The sequence below is a fragment of the Vigna unguiculata genome, chromosome 3, assembly GCF_004118075.2.
Source record: "Vigna unguiculata cultivar IT97K-499-35 chromosome 3, ASM411807v1, whole genome shotgun sequence".
NCBI classification, from domain to species: Eukaryota; Viridiplantae; Streptophyta; class Magnoliopsida; order Fabales; family Fabaceae; genus Vigna; species Vigna unguiculata.
Genome location: NC_040281.1, coordinates 2,399,818 through 2,419,507, shown reverse-complemented (window position 1 = coordinate 2,419,507; position 19,690 = coordinate 2,399,818). Strand labels below are relative to the sequence as shown.

General features: G+C 35.4%; 2 protein-coding genes and 1 pseudogene across 3 annotated transcripts; all 3 read left to right on the top strand.

The window, feature by feature from the left end:
* The first annotated feature begins 346 nt into the window (after positions 1-346).
* On the top strand, positions 347-6,423 carry LOC114179062 (tRNA pseudouridine synthase A). 2 transcript variants are annotated; one of them, XM_028065266.1, is made up of 9 exons: positions 347-721; positions 815-920; positions 1,087-1,268; positions 1,598-1,743; positions 2,940-3,031; positions 3,197-3,480; positions 3,917-4,030; positions 5,174-5,236; positions 5,917-6,423. In XM_028065266.1, exons 1-8 carry the CDS (start codon positions 528-530, stop codon positions 5,214-5,216), a joined length of 1,161 nt encoding a protein of 386 aa, XP_027921067.1. In that variant the 5' UTR covers positions 347-527; the 3' UTR covers positions 5,217-5,236; positions 5,917-6,423. The 2 variants fall into 2 exon arrangements, with proteins under 2 accessions (XP_027921067.1, XP_027921066.1); XM_028065265.1 differs by having other exon boundaries at positions 351-721; positions 3,967-4,030.
* A 1,073-nt stretch (positions 6,424-7,496) lies between these two features.
* Positions 7,497-11,155, top strand: LOC114179061 (pollen receptor-like kinase 1). Its single transcript, XM_028065264.1, has 3 exons — positions 7,497-8,792; positions 9,000-9,590; positions 10,172-11,155. The coding sequence occupies exons 1-3, from the start codon at positions 8,132-8,134 to the stop codon at positions 10,807-10,809; spliced, it is 1,890 nt and encodes a 629-aa protein (XP_027921065.1). The 5' UTR covers positions 7,497-8,131; the 3' UTR covers positions 10,810-11,155.
* A 4,105-nt stretch (positions 11,156-15,260) lies between these two features.
* LOC114178253 lies at positions 15,261-19,313 on the top strand (annotated as a pseudogene).
* Positions 19,314-19,690: the final 377 nt, after the last annotated feature.

Sequence of the window (19,690 nt, the reverse complement as noted above, 5' to 3'; positions counted from 1 at the left end):
TCTCAATGTTTAAAATTTAAATACGAGTTTAAGTTATGTTTAAAAGGAAAATTAAACCTCAAACTAAATGAATTAAGTTTTATTAATCTTTCTCATTAACACAGACATTTATTTACTTATTTGTTTTTTATTTCGATCTCGAAGAATACATTTCCTTAATCTATCTCATGTAATTTCGATTATTTTAATTTCTTATTAAAGTTAAATTACATCAACACTCACGGAAATTTTCAGTTAACACATTAATATCCCTCCTTTCTGTATATACTCTACTTTTCTTAATTATTTAATAAATATTACACTTTGATACATTGCATTTATCTGTTTAAACAATTTTATCAAGACAGAAATCATATGTTCCGGTCTGAAATAATCTGAAGAGTTCTCAAGAATAACAAGTGTCAATTTAATTCATTCTTAATATTTTCCTCCTTAAAGTTCTTTCAAAATCAAAGTGGATGAACAAAATAGCGAAATTGATTCAGGATTGAAATTCCCTTTCGTTTTCACTGCTACTTCGTATTTCCATGCTCAGTGCTTACTCTGTTGGCGTTACCAAACATATATTCATCAGTTTCCCCAGAAACCATCAAAATCGCTTGCAGAAGTCACTCTTTCGTTCCATGTCCATGAATAATCAAAGGGAAGTTCAAAGTGAAACTGAAAGTCACGTGCATTACAACCATACCGATCCCTCCAAATACGCAAGATGGACTGCAAGGTATGCAACTTTCTTGTTTGTAATTCCATTTTCTGTTTTACATTTCTGTAATTTAACTGCAATGGATGTGTTGTGATGTTATCTGGGTTTCAGGGAGAGTTTCCAATTTATGTATGCAAGGCCTTGGCAACGAGTCAATGATTTTTACTTCAACATTGTCCGTGCCAACTTGTCTCTGTCACTTCTCTTCCGACCCCAGGTAGGCAATTTTGAAAATTTACTGCTTGTAGTGTCTGAACCCTAATTTCTGATTCTGATAGGTTCTGTGTAAAATGGAATGTTTGCAATCTTATGAATGGTTAGGGGTGTGTATTTGTGAGTACTGTCTTTAACTATTTGTATGTTAATTCATGGCTTTCTATCAGACAATTCTTGATCACAATGATACTGGAATTGCAGCACTTTCTGATCAGAGTGAGTTGGAAAGTGTTGCATCAGAGGATCGCTCTGGGAGGTGGGCGAGGACGACGTTCAAAATTATTCTTTCGTATCATGGGGGTTCATTTGATGGGTGGCAAAAGCAACCAGGCTTGAACACTGTCCAAAGGCAAGTTGCTCTTCTTATATTTACAGTTTCTGAAGTTTTGTGCCTATTGCAAATGGAACGTCTTACCATTAGTTGGATGCAGTACCTTTTGTTATTACAGAGTTGTGAAATAAGGAATTGCGGTTTTTGTCACATATAAGATGCCTTTAACAACTGGCTTTCTCTTTTTGTATTTTGTTATGCATATTGAGATAGTTATGTGATACAATTGAACATGGTACAAGTGTTTCCTTGTCTTCTCCTTTACTGCTTCATGCTCGCTATCAGTTTATCTTTTTATTGGATGATAATTCTGCTTCTTGCTCTTGTACTCATTTTTGTTCACACAGCATTGTAGAAGCGTCACTTGGTAAGTTTGTTGATGAAAAGAAAACACAACTGCTCAAGGATAAAGGTTTGCCTATTGAAGGTTGTGCTGTTGTTGCTGGTCGTACAGACAAAGGTGTGACAGGCCTTCAACAAGTCTGTTCTTTCTGTAAGTAATTCCCTGTTATTAGCAATTATTTTCCCGTGTCCAAGACTTTGCAAACATGAACTGTCACACACTCTGATTTCAGCATGCAAGAACTAAGAAGGTAAATCTGGAGTCCCAAAGGATTTCTTATAAGTACAGTATTTGGGTCTAAGATTGTTTAGTACCATTTGACCTCATGTTTATGCACTAGTAGTTATACAATCAGCAGTAGGCATTTTGATTTGGAAATTTTTTACACCAAATATGTTAATGTCTGACTTCATTTGATACTGTCTCTTCGATACCTAGATGTGTATGATGTCTTTGGTTGGTTAAATTTAACGTTCACATGTCCTTACTCAAAACGTGTCGTTGCTGAACAAACGGCATCTAAAATGCCTTTGGCTTCTCATATCAACATACAGTAATATCTTTGACATTTGGGACCACCAAAAGGACTACTGAGTGTGATTCTATTCTTCTTCCAATCTGTTTGGGTACTTTCTGCCTTGGTCTGGCAGAATTTTATTGGATTGCTTGTTTCCTCACAGTGGGTTCCAGTGATATGGGAAACTCTTTGTAGGCTGTGGGAACTTGGATGGTCAGGTTACTTTGTTTTCTAGAGATACTCTTTTTTATTTTTTTCTGGTGAAGATTTAAAATTTTGTGGGAAGTTCTTCTGCTTGATATGGTTCTTGTAAGTCTGTTGTCTACAGTATGGATAGTTCTTTATAGGTTATGTGAGATATATTAATTTGGTTCTTTTAATGAATACCAAGCTTGGAGGCAAGTCCAAGTGCACCAGAAGCTTAACTGAAACCATAAAGGAAGAAAGAAAGAAGTTATCACCAGCATTAAGTCATAAGGTAGATAGGGACTATAAGAACCATGATTGAAATCATTTATAACATAAATACAACTAATTCCTGATATCAGATTTTGAAAGGCCCAAAGAAATCCTTTCTTAAAATTTTCAGTGATATTTTCCCATGTTCTTTATGTATAGATAGAAAGTAAGAACACCAAAACATTCTTGCATTGGCACAATTTAAAGTCTTGTAGGAAATAGCGCTAATCATGCCGGGCCATATTTTTCAATGTATTAAATTAGTGTTATGCCATGTAAGGAAAGAAAACTTTCGGAAGTGGGTTCTTTTCTAGCATTCATTGGCTTTGGTGAAGTTTTTTTGCCCTGATCTAGGGTTCATTATACACAGATACTTGGAAGAAGGATGTTAAGCCTAAAGATATTGAAGATGCTATCAATCAAGCAGCTCTAGGAAAAATTAGAGTCATATCAGTTTCTGAGGTAATATCCTTTTCGGGAAATCTGCAATGGGAAGCTAATATTTGATATCAGTTGCCTTGAATCCAAATGAAAAAGAAAACAAGCAAAAACATGGCTTGCAAATTGAGTTATTTGTTGTTCATACTTGATGGAATACTTATTCTTATAAGATATGACTTATTGTAGGTATCACGTGTATTTCATCCGAATTTCTCTGCCAAATGGAGGCGTTACCTTTATATATTTCCACTCACTGATGGGTACAGGGACCAAAGTAATGACAATGGGGAGTCATGTGACATTTCTAGATATAATGAAATGCATGATTCTTCCAGCAAGGACGAGATAGAAAATCAAGAGAAATCTTATGTGTTCAGCATAAGCAAGGTAAACCGGCTTTTGCGAAAATTAGAAGGAAAATTGCTATCCTACAAGATGTTTGCTCGTGATACAAAAGCTTCAAGAAATGAGTGAGAGCTTAATCCTTGAATTTCCAACACAACTCACTTCATTATCTCATTCGTCTTCAGTGCACATCATAGAAACTACAACATAATATTTTGGGGAGGGTAGCAAAACTTAATGGTTGTGTAATTATTATTTGGAATTGAATCTTAAATTATTTCTATTGTTTCGGATGAATCATACTTAAGTGGTAGCTTTTAGTCTGTGAAAAATTTTCAATCTAACATCAAAGCCTTCATAGCAAAGATCTCTAGAATTCAATTCTTGCTTTTCTCATTCTTATAAAATAAGTCTCATTTCAGCAAGTAGGTGGGTCTATGAATTGTCCATGAATCAATGTTGAAAGGGCTCTTGCAAGAGGGAGCCTATTAGAAATATAATGCAAAAATTATTCACTTGTCTTCACTCAACAGTTTAAGCTTTTGTGATTGTTGTTTCAAGAGGGGAATTGCCATTCATTGAATTGGCTGATGACTGTCATTCCATTTCAGAGGTCCACCGACTGAGTGTTTTGTTTACCATGCTCGAGCTATGGAAGTCAAACTGCCAACAGCTGTGAGTGCCATGTTACCTTTTTTTGTCTTTTCTTTATCTCTTTCTTTTGTTGCATGGAATTGTTATACTTAAGTGAAATTATTTCAACTCATTTGGCTGTTGGTATGTGTGGTTAAGCTTGTGGATGTGTCTTGCTGCTGATTGGTAATATTGCTTGGCTTAAAGTGATTTAGGCAGAAACATGTCTGAGAAACCAAGAGTTTAATTCAAATCATATTCATTAACCATGTCATGAAAAATCAATTATTCATTATATTATTCCTCAGAATAACTAGGGCAAATTTTTCCAAGTGTATGGAAATAAGGGCAATTGCTGAGCTGGGTTTTAGCTATATTTGACATAGGCATCATTAAATCCTTTTATAATATATGTTATATAAGATGGGAATCTTCTGAGGTGTTATCTGTTTTAATCAGATTTATATCTTCTAAAAATGTTAAAAAAGGACTAGAGAACCTTCTGTTCATTCATTAGGTTCGCAATGGTTTTGTAATGTTTCCTTCAAATACACACTATGAAATATATAATGGAATCTTGTTAATCAGCTGAAGACTGTATCATATTACTTCCGTTAGAAGTCTTGGCTCATTCTGAATTGAAGTGAACTCAACTCAAAAATGTTTAATTTGGTCAATCAGCCTCCTACTAAATGTGCTGAAAAGCCTCCTACTAAATGTGCTGATATTTCCTAGGATATCCGTTTGGTTGGATTTACCGTAACATGCAAGTTATGCAATTTTATCTATGGCTTTCAATGTTAACAGATTTCATTTGTTCAGAATATATTTAGTTACTCACATGATTAATATGCCCTTGACTTTTTCTTCACTTTCTTTTCAAGCATATATGTAGTTTTAGCAAATATGGATTTCCATTGGTTTTCCAATAAATATATTAAACATATCAAAAAGTAACAATGAGTAGGGTTTTATGCTGTTTGGCTGAGTTCCTGTTATGTTCCTGTTATTTTTACATGTGTCCATATCGCATCTTCTGAGACGTCTTTCAAATCATTTGGCCCCCTTAATGTAATTCAAAAATCACATCTAGCTATGATTTACTCAGACTCCTTAGTTTTACTGTGTACTTTGGTTGTTGAGAAGAGCTGTATTTATGCTTGATTTCGCTCGTGGCATTTTTAGGACTGTGGTGAAGAAACAAAGGTTATGTGTGTTGAGCTGGTAGCTAATCGCTTTCTACGAAAGGTAACTGTTGTGCAGTTTTTGCTCTCGATTTAGGAAACATGTGAATGTTTTTGGCTTCTCATATGTATCACAAAAAAGTAGATAATCAAATTTGTTGATGTAAATATGAAAAGTAAAGCATCACAAGTTTATTGCAACATTAATGTAACTTAATATGAATAGAAGTTGACACGATAGTATGGCATAGAGTAACACCTTTATCAAATATTGCCGAGTTGATTTTCAACACAAATGAATCAATTTAAAGGATACACACACACGTATAAATATGTACTAAAAGATGATAAAAACTTCTCCGAATTAATAACATTCATATTTAACAAAAATAAGTCATAGGTTTCCAAGCCATACTAGTAAGCACCTACAAAATTCAATACAATTATTTTATGTTGGAATCGTCAATCATCATATTCTAAATTAAAGTCTTTATCATTTTCACTATTGTTAGGTCTATAGATTTCGATTTTGGATATTAAAATCCCAAAAAAGCCTCAAGTTCTCTCTTCTAAGTATCACTCTCTTGTGTTTGCCTGTAAAAACACAGTTTCAGTTCCTTTCATTAGAATAACTGGCGTGCTAGATTTGAGCTAAAACTCGGTACTTCTGTTGCATGTGTTTTTATTTATTTATTTATTTATTTTCAATTACTGCAATGGTTGAAGCTAATGATATTTTTATAGATGGTTCGGGTGCTTGTGGCTACCTCAATTAGAGAAGCTGCTGCTGGTGCCGAAGATGATGCCTTGATAAAGCTGATGGATGCCACGTGTAGGCGTGCTACTGCTCCTCCAGCCCCCCCTGATGGTTTATGTCTAGTTGATGTTGGCTACACTGAATTTAACCCTCAAAACTGCTTCATTCTGATACAGTAAAGCCCTTGTGCCTTCTACTCCCATTCCTAATCACATTTACAGTGACAGTCACACTTGCAGATTTTAATCCAATATTTTGCAATTAGATCCTCTGAGATGAAGCTTCCCTAGATTACTTCCAAAATTTGCATTTTGGCTCGACTTTCTTATACATTTAGACTTTTTTATTATTATTGTTTTAAACATGCAGCATCAATTGTAGCCTTTTTTTTTAGATGTTATTGTTACATGTGGTTTTGTCTCGCAGATGCACGTGTACATTTCTCACATTGCAATCTCTTGGTCCCTCAAATCTATTTTCATATATTTGGATCAGTGGTGGTGGATGTACTTACTGGAATTTGGATTCTTTGGTTTTTTTTTATTCTTCTATTGTGTCTTCATAATAGATTACCACTTATTTTAACGTTTTACAATATATTAAAAATTTATTTAAAATATTAATACAGTGTATTTTTAATGTTCAACAAAAAATAACTCTAAAAAAATTAGTAAAGAATCTATATTCGTAATTACTCGTGGATCAATATTAAAAGAAAACACATCGAGGAACCAAATTAAAAATCTTGCTTGCGTAAGGGAAAATGTAAGAATATTAGTTTTAATGCTTTAAATAAGAGAGAAGTATGAACGAGAAGATGTGTTATTTAAATAAAAAATAAGGGAAATAGTTCTCTCTGCAGGTTTGAATGAGTAGATTCACGAGCACAAAGAATTGATTTTATTTCTTACAAAAACCTTTCTACTTGTATCAGAAATTTGTTTTGATTTAATTTAAGCAATTATTAATAGGTTTACAAAACACTAATCGATTGGAATTAGATATCACTTACTGGTTGGATCCTGTTTATCAGCAATGCTGCCTGAGTTTGACTTTTTTAAAAAATAAATTAATAAATCATTCTCCCCACATTGAACGTCAATTGTATCTTTCTTTAATTAATTACCGAAAATTACATATATTTTTGAAAGTTTTATCAGAAAATTTTGATTTTTTTTAAAGAAAAGAATCTGAATTATATGCAAATATTTGTAAGTAAAATGTAGAAATGGTATTGGTGGTGTCACCTTGTTGGGAGTGCTACAGGCTACAGCCTTTTACCTCGGAAGTTCCAATTGAAGCTCATAAAATTATTACTTTGAAGCTCCAAACGAAGCACAAAAAAGAACTACTTCATTAGTAATTAATGAGGTATAACAAGAATCATTCCAGCAATCTTCTCTCTTTAGTTTTCGGTCCAATTATTTAAACATAAAAATTAGGAAGTGCCTATTATCTCTGCACCAACACACACACACACTATATATATATATATATATATATATATATATATATTTTGGTTCTGGTCTTGGTGTGGAAGTTGACTAGCTATATATGTCTCAGAGACTCGTTTGGGAGTGTTAAAATTATCAGTTAAGTTACTGTGCAAATATATGTATACACACACAGAGACACATGATGAAGCTTATATTAATTATAATAAGAAAAAATGATAAGTGTGTTGTTGAGAGATTTGAGAAATAGATACAGAAAGGGGTATAATAATTGTGACATGAAATATTGAATAGATGCATACCATGTGTTTGATATTATGTTATACCCAGAGAGCTTATAGTGCATGGAAGGGTTGAGAAAGTTAGGTAGTGGGAGTGTTGTTATATTTGGTCAAGGAAGAGTCATGGGAGGAGAGAAAAAAGGTTGTAAAAATAGGGATGAATTTGAAGGCTGTCCGGGTTGTTCTCCATTGTGGTGAGACCAAGAAAAAAGAACAAAGAGACTTGGTCAACCTCTCTCTGCATGCATGCAACCTAAATTATTTCTCCCAAAACTCCTATTCTTGGCTCTTCCTTTTCTTCTCTCTTTTCCCCATTCTTGCAATGCCATCAAAACTTTTCCACCCTCCAACCCTTCATTCTTCTTCTTCTTCTTCTGCACCCTCTACACTATCTCCTAATTTCTCCTCCATTCTGGGCCAGCCCCTCTTCAGGGCGCGCACGCCGCCCCTAGTGCCTACCATTCACTATGGCACTGAGTGGTAGGCATTGCTGGATCATCTTCCTCGTTTTTCAAGCACCCTTCTTTCTTCTCTCTCATGCCGCTTCTGACTTAGAATTGCTCCTCAAAATGAAAGAAAGCTTGGAAAACTACGGTTCCTCCTTGGACTCCTGGAACTCTACCACTCCTCCTTGCACCGATGGCCATGCCAACTGGCGTGGCATTCTTTGCTACCAAGGAAAAGTTTGGGGCGTGAAGCTTGAGAACATAGGGCTCCAAGGCCTCATTGACATAGATGCTCTTAAGGCCTTGCCTTACCTAAGAACCTTGAGTTTCATGAACAATAGTTTGGAGGGTTCATGGCCCGAAATTCACCACTTGGTTGGTCTCAAATCTATTTACCTTTCCAATAACAAGTTTTCTGGGGAGATTCCTTATAGAGCCTTCGAGGGGTTGAAGTGGTTGAAGAAAATTTATCTCTCCAACAACCAGTTCTCCGGTTACGTTCCAACTTCGCTCACCATTTTGCCCAGACTCATAGAGCTGAGGTTGGACGGGAATGAGTTCACTGGTCAGATTCCCCGTTTTCATCCCCTCAACAGATTGAGATTGTTTAATGTTGCTAATAATCAGTTGCAGGGTCAGATTCCTTCTACCGTTAATAGAATGCCGGCTTCTTCCTTTGCTGGTGAGTCACCACAAATTCCAATCTCCCCCCTATTCCATTATTACAACATACGTATAACACGCCCATAAACAAATAGATAGAACGTTAAAGAATTACATTTTAAACCTAAATCAACTTCGCAGAACAAAATCGGTTTGTAAGGTGAGGTTTATCTCCACTTATGTATTATAAACTTGCGTTATCTAAACCGGTACATGAACTGAGCAGGTAATGAAAGGTTATGTGGTGCCCCATTGGAGTCATGCACACCGAAGCCCTCCACTGCGAGCATGGTTGTGGCATTGGTGGTTGTTTGCGTGGCGGTGCTTGTGATTGGAATAGTGGTGCTCATCATTCACAGAAAAAAGAACGGACCGTGTCAAGCGAAATTGGGGAGTCCACCCAGCAGCATGGACAAAGGGCGTCTGAGGGACGTGGGTGATGAGAGCCGCAGGTCCACAAGGTCAATGAGTCCCTCAGACAGCAGAAGAGCTGATCACTTGAGACTCTCTTTTCTGAGAGATGACAGAGAAATGTTTGACCTGCAAGAGTTGCTGAGAGCTTCTGCTGAGATTTTGGGAAGTGGCTGCTTCAGCTCTTCATACAAGGCTGCTTTGGTGAATGGGCCAACAATAGTGGTGAAGAGGTTCAAGCAGATGAACAATGTGGGGAAGGAAGAGTTCCAAGAGCACATGAAAAGGCTAGGAAGGTTGAGTCATCCTAACTTGCTTCCTCCTGTGGCTTACTATTACAGAAGGGAAGAGAAGCTCTTGGTCACAGACTATGTTCACAATGGCAGTCTCGCTGTTCGCCTTCATGGTGTGTATTATCAACTTTTTTCACCCTTTTTAGTTCATGAATTGAAACTGATTAGCTCTTCACCATTCCTAAATTGTCCCTCTCTTCGTTGAAGTCAAGAAGTTGATAGATAGACCGAGAATTTTAGGAATGGTTGAATATGTTTTTAGTTTTTAGACTTTGAATTGGAATTTGTTACAGTCTCAAACTTTGATACATTTTGATTCTTAAACTTAAAAATGAATGGATATGGTCATTCTATCTTAATGACGTTAACTTTCTTTTAAGTGTTAAATGGTATTTCAGGCTAACATTTGAGTTCTTTACACCATTTGATACGTTTCAGCTCAAATGTTAACCTAAAACTCATTTAACACGAAAAAAAATTAATATCATTGGATTAAAAGGACTATATCCATTCATTTTTAAAGTTTGGAAACCAAAATGTATCAAAGTTTGTAACATAAACAAATTCTAATTTTGCAACCAAATTTAGTGACTAAACATATTTAACCCTTTTAGGAATGAAGTCATATATGATATATAGTTCTGGTTACTTGTTATGGTAGAGATAGTGATACATAAATGGTTACTTGTTTCAGGACACCAATCCCTGGGAGAACCAAGCCTTGAGTGGCCAATCCGGTTGAAGATTGTGAAAGGCATAGCGAAAGGTCTTGAATATCTATACAGGGACATGCCAAGCCTAATTGCCCCACACGGAAATCTGAAGTCCTCTAATGTTCTATTGAGTGAATCTTTTGAGCCTCTTCTGACAGACTATGGTCTAGTTCCTGTGATAAATCAGGAACTGGCTCAGGACATCATGGTGATATACAAGTCTCCAGAGTATTTGCAACAAGGAAGGATCACAAAGAAGACTGATGTATGGTGTCTTGGAATACTGATTCTGGAGATCCTAACTGGGAAATTCCCTGCAAACTTTCTGCAAAAGGGTAAAGGGAGTGAGGTGAGTTTGGCAAGTTGGGTGGATTCAGTGGTGCCAGAAGAGTGGACCAATGCTGTGTTTGATCAAGAAATGGGGGCAACAAAGAACAGTGAAGGAGAGATGGGGAAGCTTTTGAAGATTGCTTTGAATTGTTGTGAAGCGGATGTGGATAAGAGGTGGGATTTAAAGGAAGCTGTAGTAAAAATTCTTGAGGTGAAGCCAAGGGATGATGATCAAGAAAATTTGTTAATTTCTTATGATAGTGATGCAGAATTGATTTCTTCAACTTGAAAATGTTGAGACTGCCTTAGTTATTGCTTCATTCCTCGATTTTATGTCCTTCTCAGTGACATGAATCAGATATGGATTAGTTTACCTGAGACATCTTTTTCCTCTCATTATCTTTCATGCTGTAATAATCATGCTTGCTCAAACCAAATGGAGGAAAAAGTAAATCAATGGAAAACATATCGGCTTCACCTTAAAATTAACAACCAATGGCCTGGTTAATTGTCTTCCAGAATATGCTTAAATTCATTTTCTAAATGATTAAGCATAGGTTTCCTTAACTATACATATATATGATTAGTGATAACATTTAGGGATGAAAGCAATAGGATTTACCTATTAAAATGATGCAGTTCTATGTAAACTATACTTATATGAAATTTTTGAAAAGTTACTAATAAGAACAAAATCAAGTTATAATGGAAATAACCAAAATTATATATATTTTATCTTTTTCTTACAAGTTATTCGTGTATTCATGTCTAAGTTTGACTCTTTTAAATAAATTACTCAAATTTAAGCATATTTTTTTCAAGACTAATTTAAACTTTAATTATTCAAGTAAACTATGTATGTACAAATTCACATTTAACATTAAATTAAGACTTAGTTGCACTTTATATTGAAAAAAATGAAGTTTTCAGAGGATACGTAATCTGTTTCAGAACACTCATAACTTTTTTCATCAAATATGGGACATGTAAAGCAAATTTATAAATAAATTAAACTTATATAAATTTATGAAAAAACGGTTTAAGTTGTTTAAATTATAACATTTAAATTTTTTTTAAAAAATTATCTCTGTATATCTCCATTTTCTTTTCTTTTCGCCTTCTCTCTTCTATCTTTCATGTCTCTCTCCCTTCTCTTCTCTATTCTCTAGTCTCTCTCCTTTCCTTTCAATCTCTTCTACTTTTTAATTATTTAATATTAAATTTTGAAATATAAATATTTAAAAATTGACTAGTGTTTATTTATACATAGTTTAAGATTAAAATTATAAATTAAAAATATATTTTAAAATATTACGTATCGTAGAAGTTAAATTCTTATCCAAGATTTTTTTTAAGAAAATTGATTTGATTATCTAAAAGAAATTAAAATTAAAAAAATTAGCAGAGATACTTAAGTTTCAAATCTTTCAAATTCTTTAAAATTTTAAAATTCATTATCCATATAAATATTTTATCGTTCCCTTCCGAACATAACATATAATTCTTGGAATCCATAACTCAATTAAACAATAATATTCACAATAATATAAAAAACTCTTTTTGATATTTTTATCAAACAGTTTGTGTGTGACAAAAATTTATCAAATTATTTACAATTCTCAAGATTTCATTCACTTCACTATCATGTATTTTCGTTTGAATTTCAATCTCAAGTCAAAATCAACTCACAACTTACTCAAATCAGATTCCTAATGTTTTTGAACCTATAGTTACTCATAAAGTTCTAATTCTTTGAATCATCAACAACAAATATGCATTAAGATCAAGAGTCTAAAAATACTAATGAATCATTTTTCATTCCAAATACAAACTTCATTTATATTTTATTTCAGTTATAGGTTCAAAAAATATTTTCCAACACCTCAAGGGCCAACAATCAAGCTATGGTTGATCAAGGCACAATACACATTAAACATAGAAATCAAATACTACCATTAAAATGGAAATATATATATATATATATATATATATATATATATATATATATATATATATATATATATATTAATAATATAAATTACACAAGAATTCAATTTATTACATCTAATATCAACAAATAGGTTTCGTCCTCCATGGTAAACTTAGGGTTTACAAATTGAAGAGATAGAGACGGTATTAGAATCATAGAGAAGAAGCAAGCCCTCTCTCTCTCAAGGTTCTTAGTAGGTGGAATTGTAACGGCTGACACTTCATGCTAGAGCATGTGTCCCCCGGTTAGGGGTGGGCATGGATTGAATTTTTAATGATCCAATCCACATCTATTTTAGATCCAAATAATTGGATTAGATTTTTAACCGAAATCCATTTTTTTTAGAAAAAGTAGTTTGGATTTTTAAAAATTCAGATCTAATTATTTGGATCAAGATTTAAATCCAATCCAAATATTTGGATCAAGTTCAAAATCCAGAATCTATTTTTTATAAAAGAAATTTAAATTGAATTTTTTAAGACTTGTGTCATTAAGGCCAACATGACTTATTTCGTACAGGTCGCTAGACAGGACCTGTATGAGTCGTCAAGCCGACCCATCCTAGTCCATCTGAGTCTTTGGGCTCGTCGTGCCCGTTCGGGTCATCGGGCCCGTCGTGCCCGTTTGGTTTTTCGGGCCCGCTTGGCCCATTCGGTTCTTTGGGCCTGCTTGGCTCGTTCGGGTCATCGAGCACGTTTGGTCAGTTCGGGTCTTTGGGCCTACCTAACCCGTTCGGGTCTTTGGGGTCGCTTGACATGTTTGGGTCATCGGGCCCACCTGGCTCGTTCGGGTCTTCGGGCCTGCCTTACCCGTTCGATTCTTCGAGCTCGCTTGACTCGTTTGGGTCATCGGGCCCACCTGACCCGTTCAGGTCTTTGGGCCCGCCTGATCCGTTTGGGTCATCCGGCCCGCCTGGTCCGTTCGAGTCTTCGAGCCCGCTTGGCCCGTTCGGATCTTCGAATCTGTCTGACCCGTTTGGGTCTTAGGGCCCTCTTGGCCCGTTCGAGTCTTCGGGCCCTCATGACTCGTCAGGTCATCAGGCCCGCCTGACAGTTCGGGTCATCGGGCTCACCCGAATTTTCTGGATCGTTAGGCCTGATCGACTCGTTCGGTTTGTCGGGCCCGCCTAGCCCGTTCATATCTTTAGGCCCGCCCAACCTCTTATGGTCGTCGGGCCTGCCCGATCCGTATAGGTCGTCGAGCAATGTCCATTTGAGTGTGAATTTAGCCTAGTCCATCTTAACTTTTAGCCTAACCCAAGCAAAAATTTAAATTGAAAATTTGGATTGGATTTTTTGGATTATCCATATTTGAAAATCTTGATTTATAAAATGAATATCCAATCCATAAAATATATAAAATGTAGATTAGATTGAAATCTAGATCCATTAAATGGATTTTAAATGGATTGGATTTTTAATAAAATGGGTTTTAAATAGATTGGATCAGAGCAAAAGTGGATTGGATCAAAAAAATTAGATCTTTTGTCCACCCCTACCCCCGGTGATAAAGCAATGTCACCCAACTCTATAGGTGAGTCTTATTTTTTGTTGTCCAATCATATTTTCTTGAGTCCATACTTATTTTCCTCCACTAAAATTGTTTCATGTTTACTTATTTCACAAACTTAAAAGATATTAGAGATACAACAAACACAAATAACTAAAAACATAAGAAAACACAAAAAAATAAGATAAACTTGAAAATAATCGATATAAAAGTTAAGAAATAATTAATATTATTAATGAAAATAAACACAAAAAATAGTTAAAAATAGATGTTTTCATTGTTATAATAAACTTTTCGCGTCATTTTTTTAATCATCGTTTTATATTCATTTTTAATTCAATTTTTTTCTTAAAATTTATTTTAATAAAATCACTCATTACCACCTATAATTTGAATCACATGTATAAAAATGATTCTAGCTTAATCATTGGTCTCAATTTTGATTTTTGGGTATACAACTCAGAAGGACAATTAAATCACTCTTATTAATCATACTAGGATTGTCTCATGTAAAAAAATACATATTGTTTGTTTCAAGTGTAGGATCAAACATCCATTTAAATAATTTCTAAGTTCTTCAAATCTCTTATCCTGCTATAATTTTAGTATGCCTCGTTGAGAGATGAGATACTAAACCTAGAATTATTCGATTAAAAACAATAAAATAAATATTATAATTAATGTTAGATAAAAGTTAATTGATTTTAATCCTAATTATTTATATTGTCGAGCGCCGAAAGACCGGACCATATAGTACACATATGATCTCATATAAGGGTAATGCAAATTAATAATGTCAACTAATAAAAAAATTAATAAATCTTAAAAGATAGTTATTTACTGTACATAGGTGTTTTGGATGGAATAATCATGTAAAACATAATATATTTTTCTTTACATAAAACATTATACATACAATTATCGTGTAAACAAGAAAAAAAATGCACATACATTGTACATACAATTAACGTGTAAACAACATAACATTATAAAACTAAATAAAAGATAACTTGTATTTTTAATCCCATATTTAGTATATGTTTTAATTGTAACTTAGTCTGTGTTGTGAAAAAATTGTAGCATAATGTATTTGTATTGACTATTTTTTGTTTTATAAAAGCCATGTCTAACTTCCTAAAACTAATTATGGTTTTTTTAGTGTCAACCACTTCCCAAGATTATCGCTATGTGCTGTGACTTGTGATGGAACATAACATGTACAAGATGTTGTAGTCGTCAAATTTCACTAATTTCGGAGGGTAATAACAAACAAAAACTAATAAAGGGTTGACACTCTGCAACAGCAGACAAAATTTCTGTTAGAGTTAAGAACAATGCTTAAAATGGTGCTGACAATAGTCACAACTCGTTATAGTTATTTGTACACTTACGTTTACTAAATTGTCTCTTGGAAAGAATCAAAACTAACTATATAAACAGAAAACTTGGGGGCCAATACAAGAAGTTGGATTGAATTCATCTTGAACATCAATTTTTTTTCTGTGGTGAATACTTTGAAGTGTTCACAAGAAAAAAATAAAGATGTCAAGATTGATTCAGGAGAAGAAGATAGGTGCAGGACGTGTGGTAGCAGTGGCAATTGAAAATAACAAAACAAGCCAATATGCAGCAAAATGGGCTGTTGATAATCTTCTTCCCAAAGAACAAGCGCTCTTACTGCTCTATGTTAGACAAAGAGCATCTTCCATTCCTACACCAAGTAATCATTCAACCTCCATTTCATATAATTCATTGTTCTATGCCTATATGTATTGTCTGATATTTTGCGACTTGAATGATTATTATGAATGCAGCGGGAAATCTTGTACCTCTTGATGGCAACGATGATGTGGCTAGAGTATACATGCAACAAATGGACAATGAATCTAAGGAACTTTTCGCTTCGTTTCGAGTCTTCTGCAATAGAAAAAGTGTTAGTTCTGACACATAATTGCTCCTTTCATTTCGCGTGTTCATGCCATTAAGAGGGCTTGCTATCAATGAAATGAGATTCACTTTTGTTGTTGTTCGGAATCTGATTTTTTTTTTCTCTAAATTTATTTCCTTTTCAATGTTTTAAAACAGATACAATGCAAAGAGGTCTTACTGGATGACGTAGATATAGCCACGGGATTAATAGAAGGTATTTCTAAGTTCGCCATCGAACTTCTGGTACTTGGGGCACCTTCAAGGAGTGGTCTTGTAAAGTAAGTATTCCCTATTCATCAAACACTAATTCAAACAACTATGCTTGATCTCGACCAATATAACAAGCATTAACAAAAACAATATTGCAATTACAACAATGGTTAATTGGGTAACGATGAAAAACACATTGTATGAATTTGACTTTGTTTTAAGATCAAATTGAGAGACTTTGGCGTAAGAAGATTAGGTACAACTATGATGATAATGCAGAATTCTAATTTTTGAAAATTTTGTTCATGACAGAAGATTTAGGACATCGGATGTTCCAAGTCTTGTGTCGAAAGGGGCACCACCATTCTGTACTGTGTACATAATTTCCAAAGGAAAAATCGCATCGGTGAAAACAGCTACTGCTAAACCTCCACCTCCACCTCGTAACACACTGCAGCCGCAGCAATCTCTCCAAACTCCTGGGAGAATGGATCCACACCTAACACGCAATCCTGCCCTATCACGACGTATGCCAATTTCTCTTGTAATCTTTGGCTTATATCTCTTTGTCTAACTTTTTTCTAATTTTTGGTAAAATTGTTCATAAAACACTGCATTCATATGTATCTATGACAGCATCATTGGAGAAGGCATCATGCATTGCCCGCCAGCAACCAGCAGATGAAGACGAAATAATGATGTAAGTACCACGTGAATCCGTAGTTGGAGTGACATAAAGTTATTATGAACAAATGACACATTTCAATTTCATAACAAATATATAAATACACAAGCACCCCATCCATATTAGGAAATTTCCTTCACGGTACAAAAGAAAACCAGAAATCATTGGTGATGTGATTGGAGTAGAAACCTTGCATGTTCAAATTTCAAAATCAAATAAGCTGTAATGACATCATTTCCCTTTAAGGAGCACCAAGAATGCTAATTACCAATTTCAATGTGTTCTACCATGGAGATGTACACGAGAGTTTGAGATTGATGAATATTTAAGCTTCAGAAAGATTTCAGGGCTTACTGAGAGGACTAACCTGATATTCTGTTGACAGATCACCATTCACAAGACCTGGTAGAGGAGGAAGTTACAGATCATACGAATCCTCAATCGCTGACTCTGATATTTCATTCGTGAGCAGTGGAAGGCCTAGTGTTGATAGGATGTTCCCTTCATTTTACGATGATATGGACTCTTGCATAAATCCCCGGCTTTCTACAGGCTCAGATTTTGATATGAGAAGCTATGGCTCTTCATTCTCAGGAGCCAAGTCAATTGATCATGGTGACTTCTCATTCAGTTCACAAGACAGTGGGACATCAATGTCATCGTCCATATTTTCAGCTTCAGTAAGCACTATACATATATATTTTATAATCAATACGCCAAAACAACCATGATTGATTTTCTAACCGTTTCAAGACCAAGATTTGACAAATATCTTCGCTAAACCATAGGATGAAGTGGAAGCTGAAATGAGGAGACTGAAGCTAGAACTGAAGCAGACAATGGAAATGTACAGTACTGCATGCAAGGAAGCTATGACAGCAAAGCAAAAGGTACCTTACAGATTTTTATTTAGTCGAAACATGCAAATTCTAAGAATACCACTGCCATGTCATGAAGTTGATAAATGTAATCTATTAAATATGTACTGACTTATTGGCACTATTCTCAAAAGGCACTGGAACTTCAGCGTTGGAAAGTGGAAGAACAAAGGAAAATGGAAGAGTCACGATTAACTGAAGAAACAGCATTGTCAATGGCTGAGAAGGAGAAAGCAAAATGTGTAGCTGCCATGGAAGCAGCAGAAACATCTCGAAAAATTGCAGAGTTGGAAGCACGAAAGAGAATGACTGTAGAATCTGGGCAGAAGAAGATGACTGCAGATATTTTTTCACACAGTCCTGCCAGGTACAGAAGGTACACTATTGAGGAAATAGAAGAAGCAACGAATATGTTTTCGAACTCTCTCAAGGTCGGTGAAGGTGGTTATGGGCCAGTCTACAGATGTGAACTAGATCACACACCAGTTGCAGTGAAGGTATTGAAACCAGATGCAGCTCAGGGACAATCACAGTTTCAGCAGGAGGTATGGAAAACGATAACAGAAACTTGTACATGATTTATGTTATATAGAACCTCTACTATGGTGTTTCTATCCCTTGTCATTTGAGGTAATCAATGGCTTTTGCAATTGGTGCATGCAGATTGAAGTGCTAAGTAGCATAAGGCATCCACATATGGTTCTTCTCCTCGGAGCGTGCCCAGAGTTTGGGTGCTTGGTGTATGAGTATATGGCTAATGGAAGTTTGGATGATTGCCTCTTCCGGAGAGGCAACAAAAGAGCTCTTCCCTGGCAGCTGAGATTCCGAATTGCTGCAGAGATTGCAACTGGGCTCCTTTTCCTACACCAGACAAAGCCAGAACCACTTGTGCACCGTGACTTGAAACCTGGGAATATTTTGCTTGACCGTAACTTCGTGAGCAAGATCAGTGATGTGGGATTGGCCAGGCTTGTTCCGGCTTCAGTTGAAGACAGTGTCACACAGTATCGAATGACATCAACTGCTGGAACTTTCTGTTACATTGACCCTGAGTATCAGCAAACGGGCATGCTGGGAACCAAATCTGATATTTATTCATTGGGGATCATGCTTCTACAGATAATAACAGCAAAGCCACCAATGGGTTTGACTCACCATGTTGAAAGAGCTATTGAGAAGGACACTTTTGCGGAGATGCTTGACCCAGCCGTTGAGGACTGGCCAATTGAACATGCCTTGCGTTTTGCCAAGCTTGCCTTGGCGTGTGCAGAGATGAAAAGAAAAGATAGACCTGATCTTGGAAAGGTTGTAGTGCCCGAGCTCAATAAACTCAGAGACTTTGCTGACGATAACATGCCCATGATGATGATGTTCGGTGCTCCCACAGGACTCGGTTCCAGAAGCAACTACAACAACTCAAACTCCCCCCTTTCCTCAGCTCAAGTGAGTCACTGACATTAGTTAGTTTTTGTTTCTTTACCTTATATTGTTGTCACTAACATCACATGTTTATCTCGTAGGACTCCATGAGTGACGGGTCAACATCAGGAATGTCTGGATAGGAAGCCCGCTCAAGCTCATCGAATGCATAATTGTAAGGGATGTTTAGGCAGCTCATTAAACCACAATTCAGAAAATCGCAATATGCACTTCAACGCCTACCTTAGTTTATCCTAGAGAAACTTACAAGAGTATCCACCATGTCTACGACAGCCGATTTTTGTGAAAGTATAAAATACGTGGCTGGTCGTATGTAGCTTACAATTTGATCCAACTAAATGCAAAACTACAGATCTTCAAGGATTAACCTCGTTAAATGTACTATTGGACAAAACACTTGAAAAGAATTTTGTTAGGATTTCAATCAGAATAAACACAAGTCATGTTTGGCTTTTTCTTTTTCTTTTTTTGGTGAAGGTTGTCTCTACTTTATTCCTTAAATTGCGCCTTACTTTCTAAAACCATAGCC